The 24273-nt window shown below is 41.7% G+C and overlaps 4 protein-coding genes across 6 annotated transcripts in view; 3 read left to right on the top strand and 1 right to left on the bottom strand.

The window, feature by feature from the left end:
- Nucleotides 1-8175, top strand: part of cdh23 (cadherin-related 23) — a 248528-nt gene extending 240353 nt beyond the window's left edge. Inside the window, exons 62-69 of one of the 3 annotated variants that reach the window (XM_042065046.1) lie at nucleotides 25-54; nucleotides 1336-1415; nucleotides 2123-2163; nucleotides 2474-2534; nucleotides 3574-3703; nucleotides 3845-3967; nucleotides 5388-5498; nucleotides 6083-8175. In XM_042065046.1, coding sequence (XP_041920980.1) covers nucleotides 25-54; nucleotides 1336-1415; nucleotides 2123-2163; nucleotides 2474-2534; nucleotides 3574-3703; nucleotides 3845-3967; nucleotides 5388-5498; nucleotides 6083-6430 — 924 coding nt within the window. In that variant the 3' untranslated portion in view covers nucleotides 6431-8175. The remainder of the gene's footprint in view (nucleotides 1-24; nucleotides 55-1335; nucleotides 1416-2122; nucleotides 2164-2473; nucleotides 2535-3573; nucleotides 3704-3844; nucleotides 3968-5387; nucleotides 5499-6082) is intronic. The other 2 variants (XM_042065047.1, XM_042065048.1) reach the window with 2 other exon arrangements.
- Nucleotides 8176-9266: 1091 nt separating this feature from the next.
- LOC121684909 (eukaryotic translation initiation factor 3, subunit 6 interacting protein) lies at nucleotides 9267-18565 on the bottom strand. Its single transcript, XM_042065049.1, has 15 exons — nucleotides 18412-18565; nucleotides 17820-17862; nucleotides 17458-17668; nucleotides 17123-17202; nucleotides 16933-16994; nucleotides 16647-16716; nucleotides 16126-16199; nucleotides 15814-15985; nucleotides 12629-12783; nucleotides 12069-12239; nucleotides 11675-11808; nucleotides 10746-10919; nucleotides 10312-10501; nucleotides 9895-9975; nucleotides 9267-9511 (listed from the first exon to the last, which is right to left on the bottom strand). The coding sequence occupies exons 1-15, from the start codon at nucleotides 18442-18444 to the stop codon at nucleotides 9440-9442; spliced, it is 1722 nt and encodes a 573-aa protein (XP_041920983.1). The 5' UTR covers nucleotides 18445-18565; the 3' UTR covers nucleotides 9267-9439.
- A 351-nt stretch (nucleotides 18566-18916) lies between these two features.
- dnajc12 (DnaJ (Hsp40) homolog, subfamily C, member 12) lies at nucleotides 18917-21667 on the top strand. The gene is made up of 5 exons (XM_042065556.1): nucleotides 18917-19086; nucleotides 19631-19709; nucleotides 20113-20252; nucleotides 20504-20651; nucleotides 20872-21667. Exons 1-5 carry the CDS (start codon nucleotides 19009-19011, stop codon nucleotides 20952-20954), a joined length of 528 nt encoding a protein of 175 aa, XP_041921490.1. The 5' UTR covers nucleotides 18917-19008; the 3' UTR covers nucleotides 20955-21667.
- A 612-nt stretch (nucleotides 21668-22279) lies between these two features.
- LOC121685183 (cytochrome c oxidase subunit 5B, mitochondrial) lies at nucleotides 22280-24228 on the top strand. The gene is made up of 4 exons (XM_042065557.1): nucleotides 22280-22462; nucleotides 23309-23379; nucleotides 23480-23579; nucleotides 23883-24228. The coding sequence occupies exons 1-4, from the start codon at nucleotides 22363-22365 to the stop codon at nucleotides 23993-23995; spliced, it is 384 nt and encodes a 127-aa protein (XP_041921491.1). The 5' UTR covers nucleotides 22280-22362; the 3' UTR covers nucleotides 23996-24228.
- The last annotated feature ends 45 nt before the right edge of the window (nucleotides 24229-24273 follow it).

Here is a 24273-nt window from a genome sequence, read left to right on the forward strand (position 1 = left end):
TCTACTGCTGTCTTTTCTCTGCAGGGAATGTTTCCGCTCCATTCGCACTACATTGTAAATATATTTAAACATTGTAAATACTGTGGTAACACTTTATAATAGCTACACACAATTCATCATTGATTAAGCCTTTGTTACTCATAAGTTAATGGTTTGTTCATTGTTAGTAATTTATTGTTCATACATAATTTATCATCAGTAAAGCATTTGTTCACACAGTTATAAATTGTTTGTTCATAATAAATAAGCCTATATCTGAAATATGTTTATACATTATTGTTAATACTTAATAAATGATGTAATAATATGTTTTTGATCAAGTAATATCTCCAGTATTTAACAGTTGTAATGCAGTAACCCATAAAGTTGGGGGTTCAAACCCCGGCGTCCACCAATGTGGCCTTGCCCTTTCATTTCATTGACATGTGTCGCTTTGGGTGAAAGTGCCTGCTAAATGAATGAGTGTGAATGTAATCTTTACAACTCATTTGAAAATGCGTTGCAAGGCAGATAAAGTCCTCACTTTAGATAAGCTCACAAAATATCTTTAACTAACCACTTGTAACTCCTGAGTTAATCATGATTTATAGTATAAGGAAGTGGTTTATAAAATATGTATCCTCACCCTAACTAATCATTAGTGCATGTGTATGTGTTAAATAATGGAAATATTACTTCATCAACAAAATATTATTGCATAATTTATTAAGTATTGACAATAATTTATAAACATAGATAGGCTTATTATGAACAAACCATTTATAACTGTGTGTACAAATACTTTATTTATGAGAATTAACATAGGAGCAATGCTTTAAAAATGATGAACAAAGCATTTTGTAATAGTTTGCAACTGGTTTATAATGGGAAAATTATTTCATTTATAAGTGGATGTTTCATTTTTTATTAAGTATAAATCATGTACTTACAAACATATTTTTTGGATAGGCTTATTTACTATGAACAAACCATTTATAACTGTGTGAACAAATGCTTTACTAATGATAAATTATGTATGAACAAGAAATTACTAATGATGAACAAATCATTAACTAATAAGTGACAAAGGCTTAATAAATGATGAATTGTGTGTAGTTATAAAGTGTTACCAATACTTGTAGTGTTTTGTACTTTCATATGCAGTAATTTTGATCTCTTACATTGCTGCTGTATTATTGTGTTATTGATGTTGCTTTACCCTACCGTGGGCATGAGAGAAACGCAATTTCAATTCCTCTATATGTCTTGTACATATAATAGTATTGACCATGAAGTTGACTTTGACTTTGCCTTTAATAAAGCAGTAAGAAAGATCCCTCTTTTTCATGTTTCCAGATGGCCATTATTGTTCTTGCAGTGCTGCTCTTCATCGCTGCTATGCTGTTCATCTTCATGAACTGGTACTACCGTACAGTGTAAGGACATTCAGTTCTACCTATTTAAACTGTCTGATTAACTTAGTGCAGAACTTTCTCTCTTCATGCCATGGGAAAAGGTTCCCTGTCAACATCATCCTGTCAACATTTTGTCTTCCGTTGTATAACTCAACCACTGAGAGTACCTGACCCTAAACACATCCATCTGTAAGCCTCCGCATGGTTGCATAATGGAGACAGACCGAGGCACATCCAGCAGAACAGATTGCCCAGTCCGTTAATCCCCATCTTAGATCACTATCGCTTGGCCGGGACTCAGGAAGGCATTTTTGCAGCACTATCATCTACGTCACATCTCCAGATAGATCTAGCTGAGAAGTGCAGAAGCAAAAATACTCTTTCCACTTGCACGTTTCACAAACATACACACGCACACACACACGCACACACACACGTTTCACACGCACACACATCCAGTTCCTCTAATGTAGGTCTTGTAACTTCCTCTCAGTATGGTGTAAGCTGTTGAGCAAATATGTGTGCTGAACTTGTCATGATACACTTTGTGTCTAATCTTATGACAATTAACACACATCACAAAATAAGTAAAGAATATATTGTTGTTGTTTTAATGGGGGGAGGGGGTACTTTGTGTCATACTAGTTGTACAATATACAAAATAGGTTTAACAAAACACACACACACACACAGTTTGGTTAATGTTGACGTGTTGACTTTGTTTGCAGGCACAAGCGGAAGCTGAAAGCCATAGTGGCCGGCTCCACAGGTGAGCACTGCTGTGGGGGAGTCTCCTGCCTTGCTATCTCAGCAGTCCAGGAGCTAAGACAAACAAGGATGTGTGTGTGTGCGTGTGTGTAACTGTGCATGTCTTAGTGCGTGCCTGTGTAAAATTATGTGTTTTCGTACATACTTGTGTGTGTGTTTTGTGACATAAGACAGTACATGTTTATGCATGTGTGTGCATGTATGCGTGAGAGAGAGATGAGAGAAGAGAGAGAGAGAAGAGAGAGAGAGACTGTGTCCGTGTGGACGTGCTCTGACTTCTAAAGGACATGTTTTTTCCTCCTGCTCTCTAGGGAACCCGGGGCTCGTGGACATCCTGGAAATGCCCAACACCAACAAGTACTCCTTTGAGGGGTAGGACACTTCTCACACACAGGACACACATGTGATACCCACCTCTCTCTCTCTCACACACTCACACACACACACACTAGTCTCCTCATACATTCTTATGCACACCGCCTCAGCTCAGTTCCATCTTTCAGTCTCCATATCCTATATCAGGGAATGTCCCTGCTGGAAATTCAGGCCTGCTTTGAAATCATATGCTGTCCTTGCACAGACTAATCCAGAGGTCTAGAGAACCTTCATTTGCCAGACAGCCGTCCGGTCCCAGACAGCCGTGTCATGTTTAGAGCTGCCCCACTATCATTATTCCAGACAACAACACAGAGTTCTCTAGTTACCCCAAATGAGGTCAGATTTTGCTTCTTAGACTAAGCCTCATTCTAGAACGTAGCAACACATTATAGGCTATCCACTTCGTCACAAACCAGTCAGTATTATGAATGTGGAGAAACTGGAAGTTGGTTACCAACTCTTTGTTCTTTTATTTCAACAATTTCCTGGAAACGTTCAGATATATCTATGCTGAAAATGTACAAAATACATTTGCTTTCCCTGCCTAGGTCAAGGCATAAAGATGGCAAAGTAGAGTGTTTATATGTTATGGATAATGTGCAGTCACATGGTTAACTTTGGAAATAAACACAGAGATGGTGAGTCTGGACCCTCATGGAAAATGTAGCTCATCTCATGCTCAACCGATTTACCTGATCGACCGGTCATCCCTCATCCCATTCCTGCCCTTGCCAGCAGCCGTTTCCCAACGTAGTCTGTTTGTGTGTGGGTATGAAAGCAAGTGATTGTGTGCACGTCCGAACTGTTGTTTGTTTTTAATGTAAAAAGTTTGGAGCTAGACCCCAGTGTGCAGACATCCCCTCTTTTGGATATGAAAGCATATCATAAAATATTCTGCAGTAATTGTTTGTGTGTTTGTGTCCATATGCTTTCCCATATTTCTGTTCTTAAGATTAGGCTTCATCAACAGGAAACTGGCCCAAGTGTTGTTGCTGTGTGTGCTTATGTGTGTGTGTGTGTGTGTGTGTTACAGGGCAAACCCAGTGTGGCTGGATCCGTTCTGCAGGAACCTGGAGCTGGCAGCACAGGCAGAACATGAGGACGATCTGCCCGAGGACCTGAGCGACATCACCGACCTTTGGAACAGCCCTGCGCGCACTCATGTAAGGGAGCACACAGATACACACACACACACAGAGATGACACAGAACACTGACGACCATACGTGACAAGATACACCCATAAATATATGTTCATGTTTATGTTGTATATACGACAATGACCACGTGGCTGTGTGGCTCTAGGGCACATTTGGGCGTGAGCCACAGGCCTCAAAGCCAGAAGATGATCGCTACCTGCGGGCGGCCATTCAGGAGTACGACAACATCGCCAAACTGGGTCAGATTATGAGAGAAGGACCTATTAAGGTGAGACTATACATACATACACACACACACACACACACACACACAGGTGGATCTAAAAAAAAATTTAGAATATCTTGGAAAAGTCCATTGCCCTGCCCAGACTGAGAGATTAAAGGCTCAGTGTGTTTTGCTTTTAGAACTCATCTCAGGTCGACATTTCTGTATTATAAATTCTTTATTCTAATATCTTGAGATTCTGGATTTTTTATTTCCATGAGCTGTAAACCGTAATCATCAAGATTAGAACTATCAAGAGTATAACAAAAAAAAGGCTAGAAATATTTCACTTTATGTGTAATGAATCTACATTATATGAAAGTTTTACTTTTTGAAATAAATTACAGAAAAAATTAAACTTTTCCATGATATTCAAATTGTTTGAGATGCATCTGTACACACACACACACACACACACACACACACACACACATGCACACAGAGACACAAACAGGACTCCTACACACACTGCCATTAGATTAGTACATTCCACACTGTACAACACAAATTACAACCATATTTCCTGACATACATATATGGTTAACAAAGAGACTGGTAGAGTGCACTGCTAATACTGTCTTATTGTACATGACATGTTTATTGTGTTCAACGCAAATAACCAGATGTGTTGGTTAACTGAATGAGATGTAATGAAAGTGGAACAGATATTTGGATAAGTCAGAGTGTAGAATGGCCCAGTCCCAGGCAGCTCACTCACTTTGCACTCTGCATGCGTGTTAAAACACACACACACACACACACACACACACACACACAGGTGTGGTGTGTTTACCACATTCACACTTGTAGACTTGAACGCCAGGTGTGCATGGGGAACCTCAGGGGGACTCAAATGGCTTAGTTCCCTGCTGAGAGAGACTCTTAACCCCAAACCTAAGCTGTCTGCTGCCTGGTGTCGCAAATCAGGAGTATAGGTGAGCATGGTGTTAGCATTAGCGCCCAGGTGTTGCTTCTCCTGACATGGCCTGCGACTGACAGGTGAGACATCACTGGGCGCATGCGCTAAGCCCCACCCTCCCGGCAGGAGGCTCGTCACCATGGGGACTCACGAGAGCTCCGGTAAATGTCGATATAAAGAGGGTTAGAATCTTTTCGTATTTAAAGGAGAATTTCGGCCATCTATGTGAGAGATCTATAGACATCTATGTGAAACTAGTTAAGTTAATGATTTAGCTAAGTCAGTGATTCAGCTATCATCTTTAAAACATGTTTAGTATGTTGTAAATGGCACCTTTACATGGAACCAACATGTCAACTTAACATGAACCTGGGGAAAAAGAAATGCGTATTTTATTATGGTGTTTGTAAACTGCTAGTGTGTCCAGTGGAGTGAATGGGGTTTGTCTGAGCTCTCTGTGATGACCATCTCTGTCCTAACGGATAACCGCTGCTGTCCTATCAGGGTTCCCTCCTCAATGTGGTTCTGGACGACTACCTGAGGCTCAAAAAGCTGTTTGCCGCACGGCTGGTAACCAAGTCGACCAGCCAAGGCGACCAGTCGTCCGTCACCGAGGTGGGAGATGAGACTCTGAGCTGTGCTGTGCTCTCTGCCTTCCTGCTGCTCACACCTGTCTCCAGGTTTCTCACTATGGTCTCATCCATGAGCAAAGACACCTGTGTTGTGTGTCTCCACTGCTCAGTCTCTGGGGTTGGCTGCCTCTCCTGTCCCTCTAACGCCACTATTTTACCTCTTCAAAAGTTTCCCAGTGTTGGGTGTGTGTGTGTGTGTGTTGTGGTGTGGGGTGGTGTGTGTGTGTGTGTGGTGTGTGTGTGTGGTGTGGTGTGTGTGTGGTGTGGTGTGTGTGTGGTCTCAGTCAGTCCACTCAGCTGAAGACTTCTCAGACCTTGCCTTAACCTTTATTCTCCTTCTGAAGGCTCCTCCTGCTTACTGTGCATCTCTCTTTTACCTTTAGGGTTCTTCTCACCCAAAATTCCACTGCATAATTTAACTCAAAAACTGTACATATGTGGATGGATATTTTTTTTTTTTAATAGTCTTTCTCTTGATTTGTTGTTCATTGTCCTCTCTTTCTCACTCCCTCTCTCTCTTCATGATCTCTTTCTCTTATTCTCTCTCTCGTCCATCTCCTCTCTCAGCTGATCCAGAGTGACCTGGATGAGGACGATGACGAGCGGCTGGGCGGTGGCGTACGCGGCGGCACGCTTCGCTTCAAGCACAAGCACCCGGTGGAGCTGCGCGGGCCCGAGGGCGTGCACGTGGTGCACGGCAGCACGGGCACGCTCCTGACCTCTGACCTCAACAGCCTGCCCGAGGACGACCAGCGGGCGCTGGGGCGCTCGCTGGAGACGCTGAACGGCGGCGGCGACGGCGGCCTGTACGCCGAGCGCAACGCGCGCACTGAGTCGGCCAAGTCCACGCCGCTGCACCGGCACAAGGACGGCCACGGGCTAGCCGAGAGCCCACTGGAGGTGACGGAGTTATGACTAGCCGAGGCCTCGCTGGTCTGAGCTGAGCAGAGCAGAGCCCGCCTGTGCTGCCCTCCACCCTCCAGCTGCCACACCCCGCCTGCTCAACCTGCCCATGTCCTGCCCTGAAGGCATCTGGGTCCAGGGCTGGGTTGGACTGGGGACAACAGCAGTGGGTGACTGTAGTCTGTGGAGGGCATTAGCGTGTGGAGATGTGTTGTCTGGGGCGGGAAAAAAAGACAAAGCCAAATTTTAAAGGGAGAATCAGTGGGAGAATTAAAGAGCACTGACATCTTATGGACATCTTTCCTCTCATGCAGGTCAACAGAGATGAGAGTGTCAGTAATCATGGCTCAATAGGAATGACCTCCTGTTCTTGATGAGGCATGACAAACAAAGTGTTCTCGGAGAGAGAATAGGGGTTTTCTCTTTCATTTTGGCTCAGCATCTCGGATTGCATACATCCACACACGCACAGGAAGGGAAGAACTATCATTTTAAAAATAGAGCTCTCTCAGACCAGCGAACGGCCATTGATAGAAGTTAAAAAAGTATGTGAACTGAAGTATTTTGTATGTGAACTGGGGGGGAAAAAAAGAGACAACAGGAAAACTCGATGATCCAAGTGGATAATGAGTTAAAGCAGGAAGCTCAACGTTGGAGGTTCCCTTCAGGGAAATGGATAAAAAGGATCTTCCTGAACAACAAAAGAATTAAAAAAAAAAAAAAATCAAACCAGCCTCCACATAAAAAAGGACTCCCTCTCATGCCTCCCTCTTGTCAGGGAGCATTCAGGAGGCAAGACACTTCGTAAGCACAAAAAGGATCATGTGAAGAATCTTCACATCTTCACCAAGGCATGGACCTACTGAGGACTTGCGTACAGACAGACCACCCACTGTTTGACACACCACATCAATCTGGACCTCTTGTTGCGTCAGAGCGAAAGAATCTGAACTCTCTTGGACAATGTGCTCCTTGGAGTCAGAGTGGCAATGCAGAAAGACAGTGTGTTCTAGTGAAACACAGTTGAGCCGCTCAGAAGCACGGCAGTCTTAATCAACAGAAAGGGGACTAGAGGGGGTGGTGGGATTGTGTGTTGGGACTGTACCTCCTTGGACCCACCTTTTGCCTCCACAGTGGGTGACTTGCTCCAACATGGATCTGGCCTTGATCAGACACACCTGGTTTGGAGTCAGCAGCTATATAGATGTGTCCATATAAAAATTAAAAAAAGATTATGTTAAAAAAGATTACATTAAAAAGCTTCAGTCCCAGCACTGTGGACAGATCAAATCCCCACTCGACTGACTTTACACTGCCACGTCAGATGAGAAAAAGAGAACATTGTGGTTTTTTTTTTTTTTCTTTCAATTTTAATATAGTGAAAAGAGAGAAAAAGAAAACAAAAAATGATATTTTTGAAGAAAAAAAGCTGACTTACCAAAATGAGTTGAGTGAAACTGGATGTCATCAGTCAGTGCATTTTTCTTCTTTTTTCTTGTAATGGTTCTCTCTGTATCTCAGCTGGGTTGAATTGCCAGGTCTGTTGTTAAGTCTTATTTTTATATTCTCGTTTTTTGTAAGTCCTATGTTTTTGTCATTGAATGTCTGTTGTCACCAGCTTGGGGGATAAATGTTGTTGGACGATCTGTGATAAATAAACCTAATTATGCAACGGTTATTCACGCCTCAGGCCCAGAGATCGCTGGGATGGGGGCCAACTAAAACGTCACCCTGACCACAGCATTCCTCTTACTATTGCTTCCAAGCGACAGGATATTAAACCTTGCTTAGGGAACACGCCCAGGCTATCAGACAGCATTGTCTGTGGCAGAAATATCCTCGTCTGTAGCCAGCCCTCATATCAGGTTCAGCTCCATGCGACGACACAACAAAGAGCTTGCATGGGGCGCACAGTGCAGGAAGGATCGAGACAAATGTTCAGGTTTCACACAAGAGGTTACTGGAAAAGCCACATATATCAATATCATTTTCAGATCACACTGACTGACGGTAAACCACAATCCAGATCGTTTTGAATTACTTTCACGTTGGAAGCCAAAGGCTGTTTCACTTTTTCGCCTACAGGTGGGCCTAGCTTGTACTGCCCGTTTCCGATTGGTCAGGTCCTACTTTGTTTAGCCTCAGGTCAGTTGTAAGTCATCAGTATGTAATGTCTCGCTTACAACTGCTTTGAAACAGAATCACATTCAGACTGCATTTATGACAGTAATAATTCTTTTAAGACACATAATTGTAGTCGTCTACACTTTGCCATTTTGCGGTCTCCCTGTCCAGTAATTTATTTATATTTAATAGGCTCCATGCTATTAAATTTTATGGGACAGTGGCTGGGTCTCATTGCAATCTGATGCATAGATCACATGATCAGTTTGTAATGATGGAACAATAGCGCCCCCTTGTGATACCCAACAAAAAGAAGTACAAGAAAGTATAAGCAGAGACTTTCTAATGAGACACAGCACTCAAAAAATCCTCCATAGGAATGCATGGGGTTAGTTTGTAACGCCAATATGGCCATTGTCTATACATATCCCACCCCTTCCTCGGCAAAACGTTGACATATGAATACATTGAGCCAAACAAGTGGTGTGATATGAATACATTGAGCCAATCATATGGTGTGTTGTGAAGACATCGTGCCAATCATGTGTTGTGAACTCGCCGCTGGAGCAAGGTTGGTGTCATGAAGCCTTGCGCATGCGCATTTCTGCCGAATAGGATGCCCGATGAGTGCCCAAAAAGCGATGCAATTTGGCCGCCGAGTGGAGGGACTTGCCTAAAAGAACTTTGGTATAAGCATTTAAGATCAAGAAACACATCAAAAACATTTCATCCACTTCAGATTTATTTCCATTTTCTGTGTAAATTCAAAAAGTGTTACATAATCTGAACTCGGAAAATTGATAAAGTCTGACTTTGGGGTTCAGAAAGATGGGCTCTGATTGGTTGGTCAGACGTGTGTAACTAGTAAAATTCCAGCTTCTGATTGGCTGGACAAACTCATGAACGGGTGGCGGCAGTGGCACTTGTAGAGCTGCCGCTCATAGGCATCTTCTTTAGGGTCCGGTTCAGCTGGAAGGAGGAACAAGAACAAAATTCAATATGATGTGTACCGAGTGTGTGTCTGTGAGAGACTGTGTGTGTGTGTGTGTGTGTGTGTGTGTGTGTGTGTGTGTGTGTGTGTGTGTGTGTGAGAGAGAGAGACTGTGTGTGTGTGTGTGTGTGTGTGTGTGTGTGTGTGTATATAGCACGCACATTTTACAGCACAGTGTCCTGAGACTGTGACTGTGTGTGTTAGAGAGACTGTGTGTGTGTGTGTGTGTGTAGCACGCACATTTTACAGCACTGAGTCCTGTATGTGTATATTTTATAAATTTCATATTTCATGAAAATATGCAATCATACTAGCGAAAACACATCACAATGATGACAAAGACCAGAGATCTGTCACTTACCTCTTCAAACTTGTGGATCTGTCGGATGAAGAAATCTCCATAGCGACGGGCCACCTTGGTGTCTGCGATGTGAATCATATCCTGCACGAAGATTATGAAATTTAAACAGCTGAATATGCATTGAACAAATCAACTGCAATTAATGCAATTTAATTTTGCCATAGTCCTGTGCACTTTTGGCTGATCCGAGTTGAGAAAGAAAACAGTATGTGATATCAGTTGTGACATGGAAAGCTCGAAAACACACCAAGAAACCTTTGTGATCATATAATAAACTGACCCATGGCAACACACCAAACACAACACTAAACCATTCATGAGAACCTACAGCACAAACTTGAACAAATCTCAAGGTATCCCCTTTGTGAGCTGACCATGTACTGTAGTCTCTGTGGTCATACGATAGCTGAGACTCACCCCGTCAATGTAGAAGTCCACCTCGGAGGCGGACTGGAACTCTCCGTCCAGGGCGGAGATGCCGCTGGTCCACACCAGGTTCTTCATCTTGTGCTTGAAGACCAGCAGCTGGATGCGGAACTCCTGCTCGGACATGTCCAGGAAGCCGGCCAGCTTGGCCACTGGCATGGTGGTGTAGAGCTTCAGGAAGCTAGAGAGGGAGGGAGGAGAACGGGTTTAAATGCACAGACACACACACAGACACAGACACAGAAGTGTGAAGTTTAGTCAAATAAATAAAAACAAACCAAAACAACAAAAAAGGCACAAACAGCTTTACACACACACACACACAGGGAAGTGCGGTACCTATGGTCTATACACACACACACAGGTAAGTGTGGTACCTATGGTCTATATACACACACACACACACACACAGGGAAGTGCGGTACCTGCGGATGGTGGAGAGCTGGGCCTGCTGCTGCACCTCCTCGGCAAAGACCTTGAGCTGCTGCTGGAAGGGCTCTTTGTGGTAGTTGGGGTGGACGTTGTCATAGTTGGGCACCACCGGAGACAGGAACTTGGGGCAGGCGAAGCTGAAGAGCTCCTCAAAGACGGTCAGGTCTCTGGAGGACACCACAGAGGAAACCAGACAAACATTACATCAGGGTTCCCACTCTAAGTCAAATGTAAAATTCCATGACTTTTCCCTGACAAAAAACGGAATTTCCATGACTTACTATATAATGAATGGTACAATATACCGACCAATGATTTCAGAGCAGCCGCGTAGCGTTCAAGAAACGTTTACTTTTTTAGAGCGGGAGATAAATAAATGGGCACTGAATAAACAAAGTTGGATTAACCACAACTACTCAAGCAAGCAGTAAAGCTAATAACCAGACAAACACCAATTCTGTGTGGAAATATATTTATATTAATGTATTTTGGCAAGTACATTTTAAAATGCTTCAATAAAATGCCCTGATATTCTATGACTTTGCCCCAAAAATGATAAATTCCCTGACTTTCCATGTCTGGAATAGACTTTCCGAAATTCAATGATATTCCAGAAATTCCATGACCCATGGGAACCCTGTTACATACATGAGGCGTAACATTCAAACCAGATCACACCGGACATTTTGTATGGAGGCAAAAATACTGATTATTCTGATCTGATAAATCAATTATTAATTAAACAGCAGGTATGTTTAGAGGCATGTCAAAATGTGTGCCCCCTTCTCATTCCCTTTGCAAGAACAGCATTTAGGACAACAGCGTTAAGTAGGACACTGTAGCTGGTGAGAGAGTGAGTGAGTGTGTGTGCGTGCGTGCGTGCGTGCGTCCTTGTGTGTGTGTAAGTAAGGACTCTACTCACCCTTTCTGCATGCGGAGCATCTTGTCGCCGTACTTCTCCCGCAGCTGAGTGTGGATGCTCTCGTCGATCCTCATGGGGTACATGGTCAGGGCGATGGCCAGCAAGCCGTGCATCTGCTCATTCTGCTTGTTAATCTGGTGATGGGAGGGAGAAGGCGGCAAGACAGCCCATGAGTGCAGGCATCACAAACCAATATCACTCAGCCTAAACCAATCCATCTGAGCGAAGCCAACCCTATTCCCTAGCCTTCTAATACTAGACATTACAAGATGATTGGCTGTCTTGACATGTATCTTCAGCAAAATAAACTGCTGTACAACGAAAGACCTTACACAAGAAACAAGCTTTGGACAAGTTCTTAGAGACAACAAAAGACTCAAGAGAAGGGACTGACCATCTCGTATTTGTAGGTTGACCTTTGGAACATGTTCCGCGTGCGCTGGATGTAGAGCAGGATGTTAGCGAAGACACGGATGGCGTCCTGGTAGCGGCGCATCATCAGGTAAGCAAAGCCCACGTAGTAGTAGGTGGTGATCTGACACTCGGGAACGCGAGAATACATGCTCTGATGGAGGACAGAGAAGAGGGGGTCAGTTTGGTCAGAACAGAAAAGAACGCATGTTTGAGAGACTGTGGGAATTAAATGGGACTTAAGACTTTAATAATAATCTCACTATTACTTTAATGTATCAGTGTTTTGAACACTATTACATACATCATCAACTTTATTGGCAGAGTCAAGGTCCATTCAGAAGACACAGACATGACATACAACATACATTAATACAGAAACATTAAATGGACATTAGATCAATTTAGTCTTGAAATCAACAAAAAAAGAGAGCTGTTCCTGGCCATGGTCACCATACACACTAGACAGGGCTATGCACAGCCCTGCAGACACAATCACACACTCAACAGCATCGCAGGGCAGGCGTGCAGTACGAGGCCTACCTTCTTGTTGAGCTCGATGTTCTCCAGGACCTTGATAGCCTGGTAGTAGTCGCCCAGCAGTGAGTGCAGGCGCAACAGCCCCACCAGACTGAAGTAGCCCAGCATCTTGTAGAGCGAGTGGCGTCCATACTCCCCAGCCACACTCTCTGGGTCGCCTGTACCCAGGACACAGCAGACCAGATTAGATCAGATCACTTGGCATTAGGAAAACATTTCACTGATTTTTGAATTGAATGGTGTTTTCTTTGAGTTTGTAGGAGACTCACTTTTAAGTAACTCACTTTCATCACTTTCACTCAAGTAACTCACTTTCATAAACCATGATGAATGAACTACAGGTGGGTCTCAATATTCACATTTTTTGTGGGTCAAAAAATGTGAATATTGAGAAATTTTATTTCGGGCTTACAGCTCATGAATAAAAAAGTTCATAAAATAGAGATGTCGAACTTCAGAAAAAATAATAAGTTGATAAGTTATAATAAGTAAAGTAAATGTATGCACTCAATACTTGGTTATATATAAGTATAAGTATATATACTCTTTTGATCCTGTGAGGGAAATTTGGTCTCTGCATTTATCCCAATCCATGAATTAGTGAAACACACTCAGCACACAGTGAACACACAATGAGGTGAAGCACACACTAATCCCGGCGCAGTGAGCTGCCTGCAAAAACAGCTGCGCTCGGGGAGCAGTGAGGGGTTAGGTGCCTTGCTCAAGGGCACATCAGCCGTGCCTACTGGTCGGGGTTCGAACCAGCAACCCTCCGGTTACAAGTCCGAAGCGCTAACCAGTAGGCACGTGGTTGGGGCTCCTTGTGTACAAATTACTGCATCAAGGTGGCGTGGCATGGAGGCAATGAGCCCATGGCACTGCTGGGGCGTTACTGAAGGCCAGGTTACTTTGATAACGGCCTTCAGCTCATCTGTGTTGTTGGGTCTGGTGTATTTCATTTTCCTTTTGACAATACCCCATAGATTTTCTGTGGGGGTCAAGGCGAGCTGGCTGGCCAATCAAGCACAGCAATACCATGGTCAGCAAACCACTCTGTGGTACTTTTGGCACTGCGGGCAGGTGCCCAGTCCTGCTGGAATAGGAAGTCAGCATCTCCATAAAGCTGGCCAGCAGATGGAAGCATGAAGTGCTCTAAAATCTCCTTGTAGACAGCTGCACTGACTCTGGACTTGAGAAAAGACGGTGGACTAACAAAAGCAGAGGACATTGCACCCCAAAGCCTCACTGACGGTGGAAACTTCACACTGGACTTCAAGCAACTTGGCTGTTGTGCCTGTCCACTCTTCCTCCAGACTCTGGGACCTTGATTTCCAAATGAAATGCAAAATTTGCTCTCATCTGAGAAGAGGACCTTCGACCACTGAGCAACGGTCCAGTTCTTTCGATCCTTAGCCCAGGTAAGACGCTTCTTACACTGTCTCTGGTTCAGGAGAGGCTTGTAATGCAACACTTTTTCTGGACACGTCTGTGCACAGAAGCTCTTGATGCACTGACCCCAACCTCTGTCCACTCCTTGTGAAGTTGTTAAATCGTCTTCGCTTCACAATCCTCAAGGCTGCCGTCATCCCTTTTGCTTGTGCACCTTTTCCTACCACACTTTTTCCTTCCAGTGAACTTTCCACAGATTTGCTTTGATACAGCCCTTTGTGATCAGCCTGCCCTTTCAGCAATTGTCTTGTCTTACCCTCCTTGTGGAGTGTGTCCATAACTGTCTTCTGGACAATTGTCAAGTCTGCAGTCCTCCCCATGATTGTGGTTGTGTGTAATGAACCAGACTGGGAGATTTAAGGCTCAGGAAACCTTTACAGGTGTTTTGAGTTAATTAACATGATTAGAGATCTTCTCAGGTTGACATTTCTGTTTTATGAACTTTTTATTCTAATATTTTGAGATAACCGATTTTGGTTTTTCATGAGCTGTAAGCAGTCATCATTAGTCATAAAAATTAAATTAAAAAAGGCTCGAAATAGCTTACTTTATATGTTATGAATACATGCGTCACTTTTTGAACTAAATTAGGGGGTAAAAATGAACATTTTCACAATATTTGATTTTTTGGAAACCCATCTGTGTATTGTAAGCAAGTAGGACCCAATATCCATCCAAATGTATCAGGATACTGAGAGCCCAAGTCAAACCGCACAAAAGTAACTGTATAAAGATTAACATTATATCCTGCACAAAAGTAACTGTATAAAGATTAACATTATATCCTGCACAAAAGTAACTGTATAAAGATTAACATTATATCCTGCACAAAAGTAACTGTATAAAGATTAACATTATATCCTGCACAAAAGTAACTGTATAAAGATTAACATTATATCCTGCACAAAAGTAACTGTATAAAGATTAACATTATATCCTGCACAAAAGTAACTGTATAAAGATTAACATTATATCCTGCACAAAAGTAACTGTATAAAGATTAACATTATATCCTGCACAAAAGTAACTGTATAAAGATTAACATTATATCCTGCACAAAAGTAACTGTATAAAGATTAACATTATATCCTGCACAAAAGTAACTGTATAAAGATTAACATTATATCCTGCACAAAAGTAACTGTATAAAGATTAACATTATATCCTGCACAAAAGTAACTGTATAAAGATTAACATTATATCCTGCACAAAAGTAACTGTATAAAGATTAACATTATATCCTGCACAAAAGTAACTGTATAAAGATTAACATTATATCCTGCACAAAAGTAACTGTATAAAGATTAACATTATATCCTGCACAAAAGTAACTGTATAAAGATTAACATTATATCCTGCACAAAAGTAACTGTATAAAGATTAACATTATATCCTGCACAAAAGTAACTGTATAAAGATTAACATTATATCCTGCACAAAAGTAACTGTATAAAGATTAACATTATATCCTGCACAAAAGTAACTGTATAAAGATTAACATTATATCCTGCACAAAAGTAACTGTATAAAGATTAACATTATATCCTGCACAAAAGTAACTGTATAAAGATTAACATTATATCCTGCACAAAAGTAACTGTATAAAGATTAACATTATATCCTGCACAAAAGTAACTGTATAAAGATTAACATTATATCCTGCACAAAAGTAACTGTATAAAGATTAACATTATATTCTGCACAAATGACAAATGAAGTAGCCCCTCATCTCGTCTTACCTCCGCTCGTGTAGACCTCCAGCTGTCCGTTGATGTTGCTTTTGTCTACCAGAGAGTGGAGCACGTTCAGCACGCTGTGCACATTCCAGATCTTGGGGTTGTTGCGAAGGAACTCAATCTCCTCCTCAGACTTCTTGGCAGTCTTACACCGGTACTGGCTGAAGGACTGGAACTACAGGAAGGAGCAAAAGGGCTCAGGATTAAACCTCATAACATCAAAATGCTATTGATGCGACAATACAGTGTAGCACCGTTCATGAAATGGTGTTGGTGAAATCATATTGCACACTCTAGCATTGACTTTGGTTTTACCTGGTAGATGAACTCATCAATGATGTCCCAAAGCCACTGGTTGGGAAGCTCCAGAGGTGCGGGCCCATCGGCATCTACAGAGAAAGCACAACACGGAGGGTCAGACCAGCATCATGAGGAGAAATTCATCAACTGGGGACTTAGAAAATATTATATATCCAGCCACAAACAATTTGCAAGGAGTGCTGTTAGGGTGTTCCTCTGGTGCTCTTCAGTTTGGGGATCCAAAAAGTTGAAACTTTTTCACTCTTGAGAGTGACCTCATATTTTCTTTAAAACATTTTTCAACATTCATGGTTATACCATGGTAACACACTGAATACTTCAATTGATTGTACCCGTATAATTTGCAAACTGGACAAAAGTAATACTAAGTACAACACAGATTCAGCTTCTCAAGACTGTTTACTTTGAGTTATGTAGTGCACTCAGTGTACAAAAGGGTACTCTGCATGTTGTTCAAAGAGATTAAACTGTGTGTATCAAAGCAAGTTAAGATGCTTGCAAAGAAACATACTTACTGAGAATGTAGTTGAAAAGATTGCAATAGTTATAATATGATTCAAATCTCTGTTCCAGAGTTGGTCCTCCCTATGAAAATATGACGGAATATATTAGATTACACCACTCAAACTACATCAACACAACAATTTCACCTCATCAACCTCTAAAAATAGAATTTCTATGCTATGCCAAATTTAGTGAAATACCAATTTGTAATATAGGGAACATTCACTAGTTTAACACTATTTATAACAGCAGATTTATAATCCATAGACAAGACAAAAAAAATCAACTCAAACTTACGCTGACTTTAGCGTAGATGTGCCTGTAGTACAACTCTTTATAAAGAATCAAGAACACTGCATCTGCAAGAGGATGAAAGAGAGACAACCAAATGATCTCACACATTAATAGACATCGATCATGTATGTTCAAAGTCCAAACAAACGGAACCCTATAAAATCTCAATAGGAGAGGGGCCAAACACACTTACCATTGCCCACCAGTGATGCGATGGCCTCCGCCTCAGGCCAGGGAGAGGTCTTAAAAAATCTATCAGTGAGCTTGTTCCAGCTGGACAAGAGAGATTCAAAAGCATTAAGAATTGAATAACAACAGCACCCCACTATCCCCATACTACAGCTCCAATACACTACTCCTTCTTTATACAGCTGACATCATCCTCAACGGTGATTTTTGCTAAAAGCCACACATACAATGGCGATCAATTGATCGATAACAAACAACGACCTTAACCTTTAAATAACCAATCAATTGAAACTCAATGACAGATGTTTCTGGAAGTGTGAACAACTCTACAACACACACCTGTTTTCGTAAACATCCTGGATCTCATAGATTTTCTGCTCGATGCTCTCACTGGACACCCGATTGGCCTGCAGCTCGTACACCTTCTGGTCGATGAGATCTGAGGTGGTCTTGTGAAAATACTGCAGGAAGTTCTTGATCACCTCAGGGATGACGTGGTAGGTCTGCTGCTCATACTGACGCTCAAATGCCAGGTCAGCTTTTGGGTCACCTGAGGGAGAAAGTGGGGGCAAAGGCAAAGTGGGGGAGAGATTGAGCGGGCCTGGCCAGCTTAAAAGTATGTCAAGAGAAGCAGGATAACATGGAATTCACATCATGGCACAGCACAACAATTGTATGACTAATCCACATAGGCTACTTACCAGTGTGAAGATCATAGTCATTGGTATATGAATATGGGTCATACTGTAAAGATTGAGAAATTACATTAGACACGCAGAACTGAGATATTAAGAATCAAGAAATTCAATTAACGTCAGGCCTAGACGAAACACTAAAACGAACAAGGGAGAAGCATTGGGGCTAGGCTTCCCCAAATACACAAACTCAATATGCCATTGCTTACATATTTCATGTGCTTAAGCTATATCTGTAAAGACAATGGCATCTGAAGAGATTTACAAGCTGTCCATCACAAGTCAATAAAAATTGACCTGACATTAGCGTCAACTTACTGTGGCAGAATGACAATCGTTTCAACTATTGACTATGTGATTTGTTTTACTTAACCACTTACTAAATTACAGCATATCACTGCAATCCAACCTAGTTTGAATGCAACGGGGTTTTCTTTCAGCATGACGAGCTAGCTAGCAAATGCGAGTGATGCTGTGTACGTTACTAGAAGCATCTGCCGGCTAGCCTTCAGTTAGCTAACTAGCTAGCTGCGCCATCACGGACAAGAGAAGTCACATGGCGGCGAATTCTACTAAATAAAAAAGATATTCGCTGTACCTCCTCCTCCTCTTCCTTTGCGGGGAAAGACATCTTGGACAACTTTATCTAAACCGCTGTATTGTAAATTTCAGACCCCTGCCTCAGTCCACCACCATGCTACTCGCGCTGTAATGGGTGGAAAAGGAATAGAGTACACTTCCGATGGTGCTTGAATGAGCAGTGAGGCATTATGGGATAGTGGATGACCAAACCATAATGAAAACAATGAAACAATGAAAAGTTATATGTAATTTAACAGTAATATGGTAAATCAATAATTTGGGGGAGTGTGATAAAGAGTCTTGTTGTCTCTCTTCTATTCGACTCCACAATTGTTTGAAGCCTGTACATTTTATTTCTTCAAATTTGAAACATGGTCTTGTAATTTTGCCATAATGTGTTCGTAATTACTGATTTTCAAACTCTGCCTTTGCCTTTGGCATTCCCTGTGTGTCAGAGTTGAGCCGAGCAGAGTTGACAGACGATGAAAAGAATGCGCATGCGCACTGAGAGCATGTGAATATATTGTAACAGTGGCAGATACAAAATTGTCACATCTAGCAGGCTGTGAGAGGTGACGGCACTGTTGGCAACGGCAAGGGTTCTTTGGCTCATATGGAGTCGATTTTGAATTGCAGATCGGAAGATTTGGAAGATTATTACGGCCTACTTGGGTGCGATGAGCTGTCATCGGTAAGATTGGTTGTTTGTTATGGTGGTGTAGCTTACTTTTGTGATAGCCAACATTTGCAATTCTTCAGTCATGCTATGTTTCTGCAGTGCATTCGAGTAGCCCACTGTTTTAAAAAAAACAAACCACTTAGAATAGTTTATAGACTTTCTTGTGAAAATGGAAAGCACATCTGGACAAACGAGTGTAGTTTTTAACGACAGTTTGTTTGAATATGTATTATACAGGCGCTGTGTTCTGTGTATTCTTACTCCATCATCGTTTATTAATATCAAACTGGATGACTCATAGCTCAACAAGAGACCCAAAGGTAGGCGGACCTGTTGAATACGAATAGCGGGTCCGCTGCAGGCTAATTGTCTTCATGGTCATAGCCCACAATGCACAATCTGATGATGTCTTAGTCATTTTCTTTCAAAGAAGAGGGTACAGAGAATTGTAACTGCCAAACATATTTCTTGACCTCAATTGACCATGAACAGATGTTCGTGGTTCTTGTCTTGTGAAAAATAATCAGGCTCTCTTGTTTTTGTCTTCATCCTTAAGACAGAACAGATAGTGAATGAATACAAAATAAGAGCATTGGCTTGTCATCCTGACAAGCATCCAGAAAACCCCAAAGCAGGTATGACCCTTTACTCTTTTTTGTATGCATGGTTTTAATGAAGTTTGTGCTGCTTGCTGCTTGCTGAATAGCAAGACTATTATCCTGTTTTCTTCAACACCCTCATGTTGTTCAAAGCTCTAGTAAAGCTATAACTACCCTTACGGAAATCCATGCAACCCTTGGTTCTATATGGAGTAGCTGGACCACAATTTCAGACATTAAAACTTTGCAAGGAATTGTTGTTCCTCATACAAGTCGCTTGGATTAAAAACGTCAGGTGAATAAATGTAGCGCATAGTCAAACTACATCCAAAATAACATTTAAAGACACATTAATTTAACTATGGTCCTTTTCTGTTTCAAAAATATGCATTAATATATTCATATAATATTTGGTTTTCAACATTTCTTTCTTTTCCAGTGGAGGAATTTCAAAGGTTACAGGAAGCTAAAGAGGTTTTGACCAATGAGGAGAGCAGGAAGAATTATGACCTTTGGATGAGGAGCCAGTTAACAGTGCCTTTCCGAGACTGGCGAGCCCTCAGCCAGTCTGTGAAAACTGTATGTAGATACATTAAACATACTCCTGTCAGTGTGTTACCATAAAGATATGTAGTCAGATGTAATGCAGAATGTAGAGGCAAAAATAACAGTTGATGTAAAGCATGTAGATTTAGCAACTTATTATCTTTAGTAACTTACAGTATACATTATTTCATCGGTTCCGGTACTGAATAAACAGGTGACAGTTGGTGGTAAAAATAATTCTAGTGGTCCATTGTTTGATGAGGTATGCTGTATATTGTTTTCAGTCAATGCACTGGGCCGTGAGGGCTAAGAAAGAGCCTATGTTGGAGGACTCCAAGGAATCATCAGCACCGCCAGTACCTGAGGAGAAGGCCTCCATCTCTAAACTGGAGCAGACTGAGGAGCTGTCCTCGGAGGCTCCTCTGTCCTCCAGTGAGAGACTCTTCATTTTCTGTTACAGTATACAAGTAGCTCATCTGTGTCTGACTTCTTGTTTTCCTATGACATGTTAATGCATGTGTTACGGCCTTTTAATTGTGTAGTATTATATGAGTGTTGTTTATTCACACGTGCTGTTTCTTCACTTGCTCTGCTGTAAAGTGCATCTTATTTAAAGCTGTTTATTGTTGTCTATATTTTTCTCTTCACCCAGGTGACTACTGGCATCAGAGATTCCGCTGGTCAGCCGACGCTCCTTCTGATATCTTACAGAAATTCAGGAATTATGAAATATAACTGTAGCACCTCATGTATTATGTTTATTCTACTATAGTATGTGGGTTAAGTTTTTAGTAGATGTAGACAATTACTTGAGTATTTGCTAGTTGTAACATTGCAGTTGACTTACGGTCTGCAGTGTGCAGATATTCCCTATTGAACTTGAGCCTTATCAATTAGTGTAGATATTCCCTATTGAACTTGAGCCTTGGCAATTAGTGTGAGCTCTTTCCTCATCACCCTCTGTGAAGGACATTCCATGGACCTTTTAGTTCTTTGAAAAGACATATTTAATGATGATATGATGATATGATGTGTACTTTTGGAAAGGGAACACTGCAAAGCAACCTTCATTTTTCTTTCATCCAGATTTGTAATTGTTTTTCTGAGTGTCTGTGAGTCAGGACAGAAGGGCACAGGTGTCGTGACGAGGAGAGGAATGATCAATGTGTACATGGACACTGGGAGGAAATGAGAGGAAGATAAGAGGCTTTTGCTGGCATGAATAGACTTATTTAATAAGGAGTATTCGCTAAAAACACATTTTGTGATTGTACATGGTAACACAACATTTACAGAAATGTATCCCAAATAATCAGCAAATGGCTGTATAGCCTATTCCCTCCAGTGACTCACCCAACTCTCTCATTCTGTTTGCTGCATTTGTGATGCATTGATGCTATTTTTATGTGACTACTGTTGAAACAGTGTAAAATAAACATTTGATTCCACAGATGCATAACAGCCGTATTAATGGTATGTTGAGAAAAATCTACGGTGAGACTCACCGAAAGGGCCATAGTGGGAATTATTTGTTAGAGGTGGATGTGTATAGCAATAAATGTATAGAAGTATAGATATTAAATGTATAGAAGACCTTGCAATAGTCTTGCATTCCCTCCCAACACTTTCCTTACAATACGTTGTACGTTCCCACGCGATAATTTTGCATTGCGAGGTAGCCTAACGCAAAAACTTGTGAGATGGCAAAGTATTGCGAGGGAACTCAATAAGAGCTCAAAAAATCCCAGCTCAATAAGAACACATTCTTACCATGGCCATGTAGGACTCCGTATTAAAGCGCAAAGTTTGCTATTGTTAGCCTATTGAGTAAATAGTTGGTAATTTATGGCACATTCACACATAGGCATTCTGATTAAATATAGACTGTAAAAAGTTTTTTTGGTAAGTGTAGCTAAATAGGCCTATAGATTCACATGTTTGTAGGCTAATAATGAAATGAACACCTGCTTGAAAGCCTAAGCTTTGTTTCTTCCAGCCTATTGGTCTATACGCACCACCACTGCGCCATGAATGGTCAAGTGTACGTCAGTCATAGGCAGCGCAGGCTAGACGTCAGGTCATTTCAGTACAACGGACTGTCTCAGGTCATAGAGTGGGAAGTGAAAGTACAGTTGTCGCAAACATGGCTAGTAGAATTCTCCTCCGAACTTGCAAAACTATCCAATTAGCCAGAATTAATGTTCCGATGAGATTGCCACAAAGGGCATTGGCCGCAGGAAAAGGTAAGTTATTTAACTAAAGAACTTTATGTTAATTCTGTCCGTCTGGACATGTTTCAATCAGTCTAGATTTCAAGGAATTTTAAGTTCTCAGATATTGATAACCAAATGAATCCATAGCATGTTTACCTTTACCTACTCTATGACATGAGAGACGTATATTTGAGAAAGGTATTGTAACCGAATGCTGTGCTATGTGCGTAATATTTATATTTAGGGAACATTACGCACGACGCAGGACGAGTAGCCTGAACTGTGGATGATATTTATGAGCATTGATAGTTTTTTAGTTAATATAATAATTCTTTCAGCAGGTAGGGTAAAGTATTTTGATTTTGAATAATCCAGGAAAAATCAAGGTCATTTCGAGTACGCTATATCCTCGTGGAAGGCCCTTTGGCAGGCCCACCTCTTTTGGCAAGTGCTCCAAGAAGTTGTGCCAATTTCCTTTGAGCATGGAGGACATAACTGGCCGTGGAGTAACAGGTTTGCGGACGTGCAGTTTAGCATAGTCAACAGCCGCAACGGAAATTATCGAACAGCTATCCTCAAACCAGAATTTACCTCTCCATTTTTGTGCGCATTTTATCATGGGTGCGCGAAATGTACAGGTCCACATGTATAGGTCCACAGTGTAAACAACACCTTGTTTGCCTTAACAACAATCCCAACTGTGAGGATCTTTGACTACTCGAGATTACATTCGTATTTTGCATCAGCCCTATACTTATTCTGCAGATAGGAGTTATGCGCCTGCTAGTCCTGAGAAATATGGTGACAATATAGTGAAAAAACGTGGTATTGTATTCGTACATCTAAGGTGGTGGCATGTTTATACTCGTCTCTCAGGAATACCGACAGATGAGGAGCAGGCGGCCGGTTTGGAGAGGCGCATTCTGCAGTCGCTGAAGAAGGGAAAGGTGAGCCCGACAAATTTGTCGTGATTTTATCTTTAGTGTGTTTCAGCCGATATTGTTTTAAGATTCCCAAATGACTTGTGTCTTTGCTTTGTCTCCTCAGGATCCTTACAGCATCTTCAAACCAAAACATTATGCTGGAACAAGAGCGGACCCACATATTGTTCCCAGCACGCAAAATAAGCGTATTGTCGGCTGTCTTTGTAAGTGAAATGCCACTCCACTTTACAGTGAACTCTGTAATTACACAGAATAATTTGTGAATGGTAAAATGTACCACTTAAGTACACAGCCAGACGTCCCAGTAGAAGAGGCGTCAGACACATTTTAACACTTGAATAATATAAATACCTATCAGCTTCATTTGACAGGACAATCCAGTGTTGTATTTAACTACCAGTGATCGTGATTAAATAGGTGATATGATGAGCAAAATCAGAATTCACAGATGCCCACCAAAATGCAAGTTATGCAGTTCATTGACAACCAGCCCCTTTTGATTTCAGGTGAGGAGGACAACACGCAAATAGTGTGGTTCTGGGTTCACGAAGGGAAACCTCAGCGTTGCCCATCCTGTGGCTCCCACTATCAGCTGATCCACCATGACCTGCCTCATTAGAGGGCCTCTCCGAGCGCAGACCACTACTGCCTGGACCACAACCAGCCCGAGGGACACTCGGATGGTGTCCACTGTAAAAGAATGTGTATGTTCTGATTACTTCATTAAAGTACTTCTAATGCTACAAAAAGGAATGTCTTTATGGCAATTTATGTCATTCAGCTCCTGCTCATTGAAACACTTCCTCTATTTCTCTGTATATCAACTGGTAAATAAAATGAATTTAATATTAATATTTGGATAACTCTGTATAACTGAGTGCAAAGTTCATTGGGAAG

The sequence above is a fragment of the Alosa sapidissima genome, chromosome 16 (genome assembly GCF_018492685.1).
Source record: "Alosa sapidissima isolate fAloSap1 chromosome 16, fAloSap1.pri, whole genome shotgun sequence".
In the NCBI taxonomy this organism is placed as follows: domain Eukaryota; kingdom Metazoa; phylum Chordata; class Actinopteri; order Clupeiformes; family Clupeidae; genus Alosa; species Alosa sapidissima.

Excerpts from the sequence above, each read along its gene's own strand:
- LOC121684909 (XM_042065049.1), bottom strand. The coding sequence starts at position 18,444 with ATGTCTTTCCCCGCAAAGGAAGAGGAGGAGGAG. Across the intron at positions 16,995-17,122 it reads CGCATCACTGGTGGGCAATG|ATGCAGTGTTCTTGATTCTT; the intron begins GTAAGTGTGTTT and ends ATCCTCTTGCAG. Across the intron at positions 10,502-10,745 it reads CAGCTCTCCACCATCCGCAG|CTTCCTGAAGCTCTACACCA; the intron begins GTACCGCACTTC and ends CTCCCTCTCTAG.
- dnajc12 (XM_042065556.1), top strand. The coding sequence starts at position 19,009 with ATGGAGTCGATTTTGAATTGCAGATCGGAAGATTTGGAAGATTATTAC. Across the intron at positions 20,253-20,503 it reads TCAGCCAGTCTGTGAAAACT|TCAATGCACTGGGCCGTGAG; the intron begins GTATGTAGATAC and ends TATTGTTTTCAG. Across the intron at positions 20,652-20,871 it reads GGAGGCTCCTCTGTCCTCCA|GTGACTACTGGCATCAGAGA; the intron begins GTGAGAGACTCT and ends CTCTTCACCCAG.
- LOC121685183 (XM_042065557.1), top strand. The coding sequence starts at position 22,363 with ATGGCTAGTAGAATTCTCCTCCGAACTTGCAAAACTATCCAATTAGCC. Across the intron at positions 22,463-23,308 it reads GGCATTGGCCGCAGGAAAAG|GAATACCGACAGATGAGGAG; the intron begins GTAAGTTATTTA and ends CTCGTCTCTCAG. Across the intron at positions 23,380-23,479 it reads AGTCGCTGAAGAAGGGAAAG|GATCCTTACAGCATCTTCAA; the intron begins GTGAGCCCGACA and ends TTGTCTCCTCAG.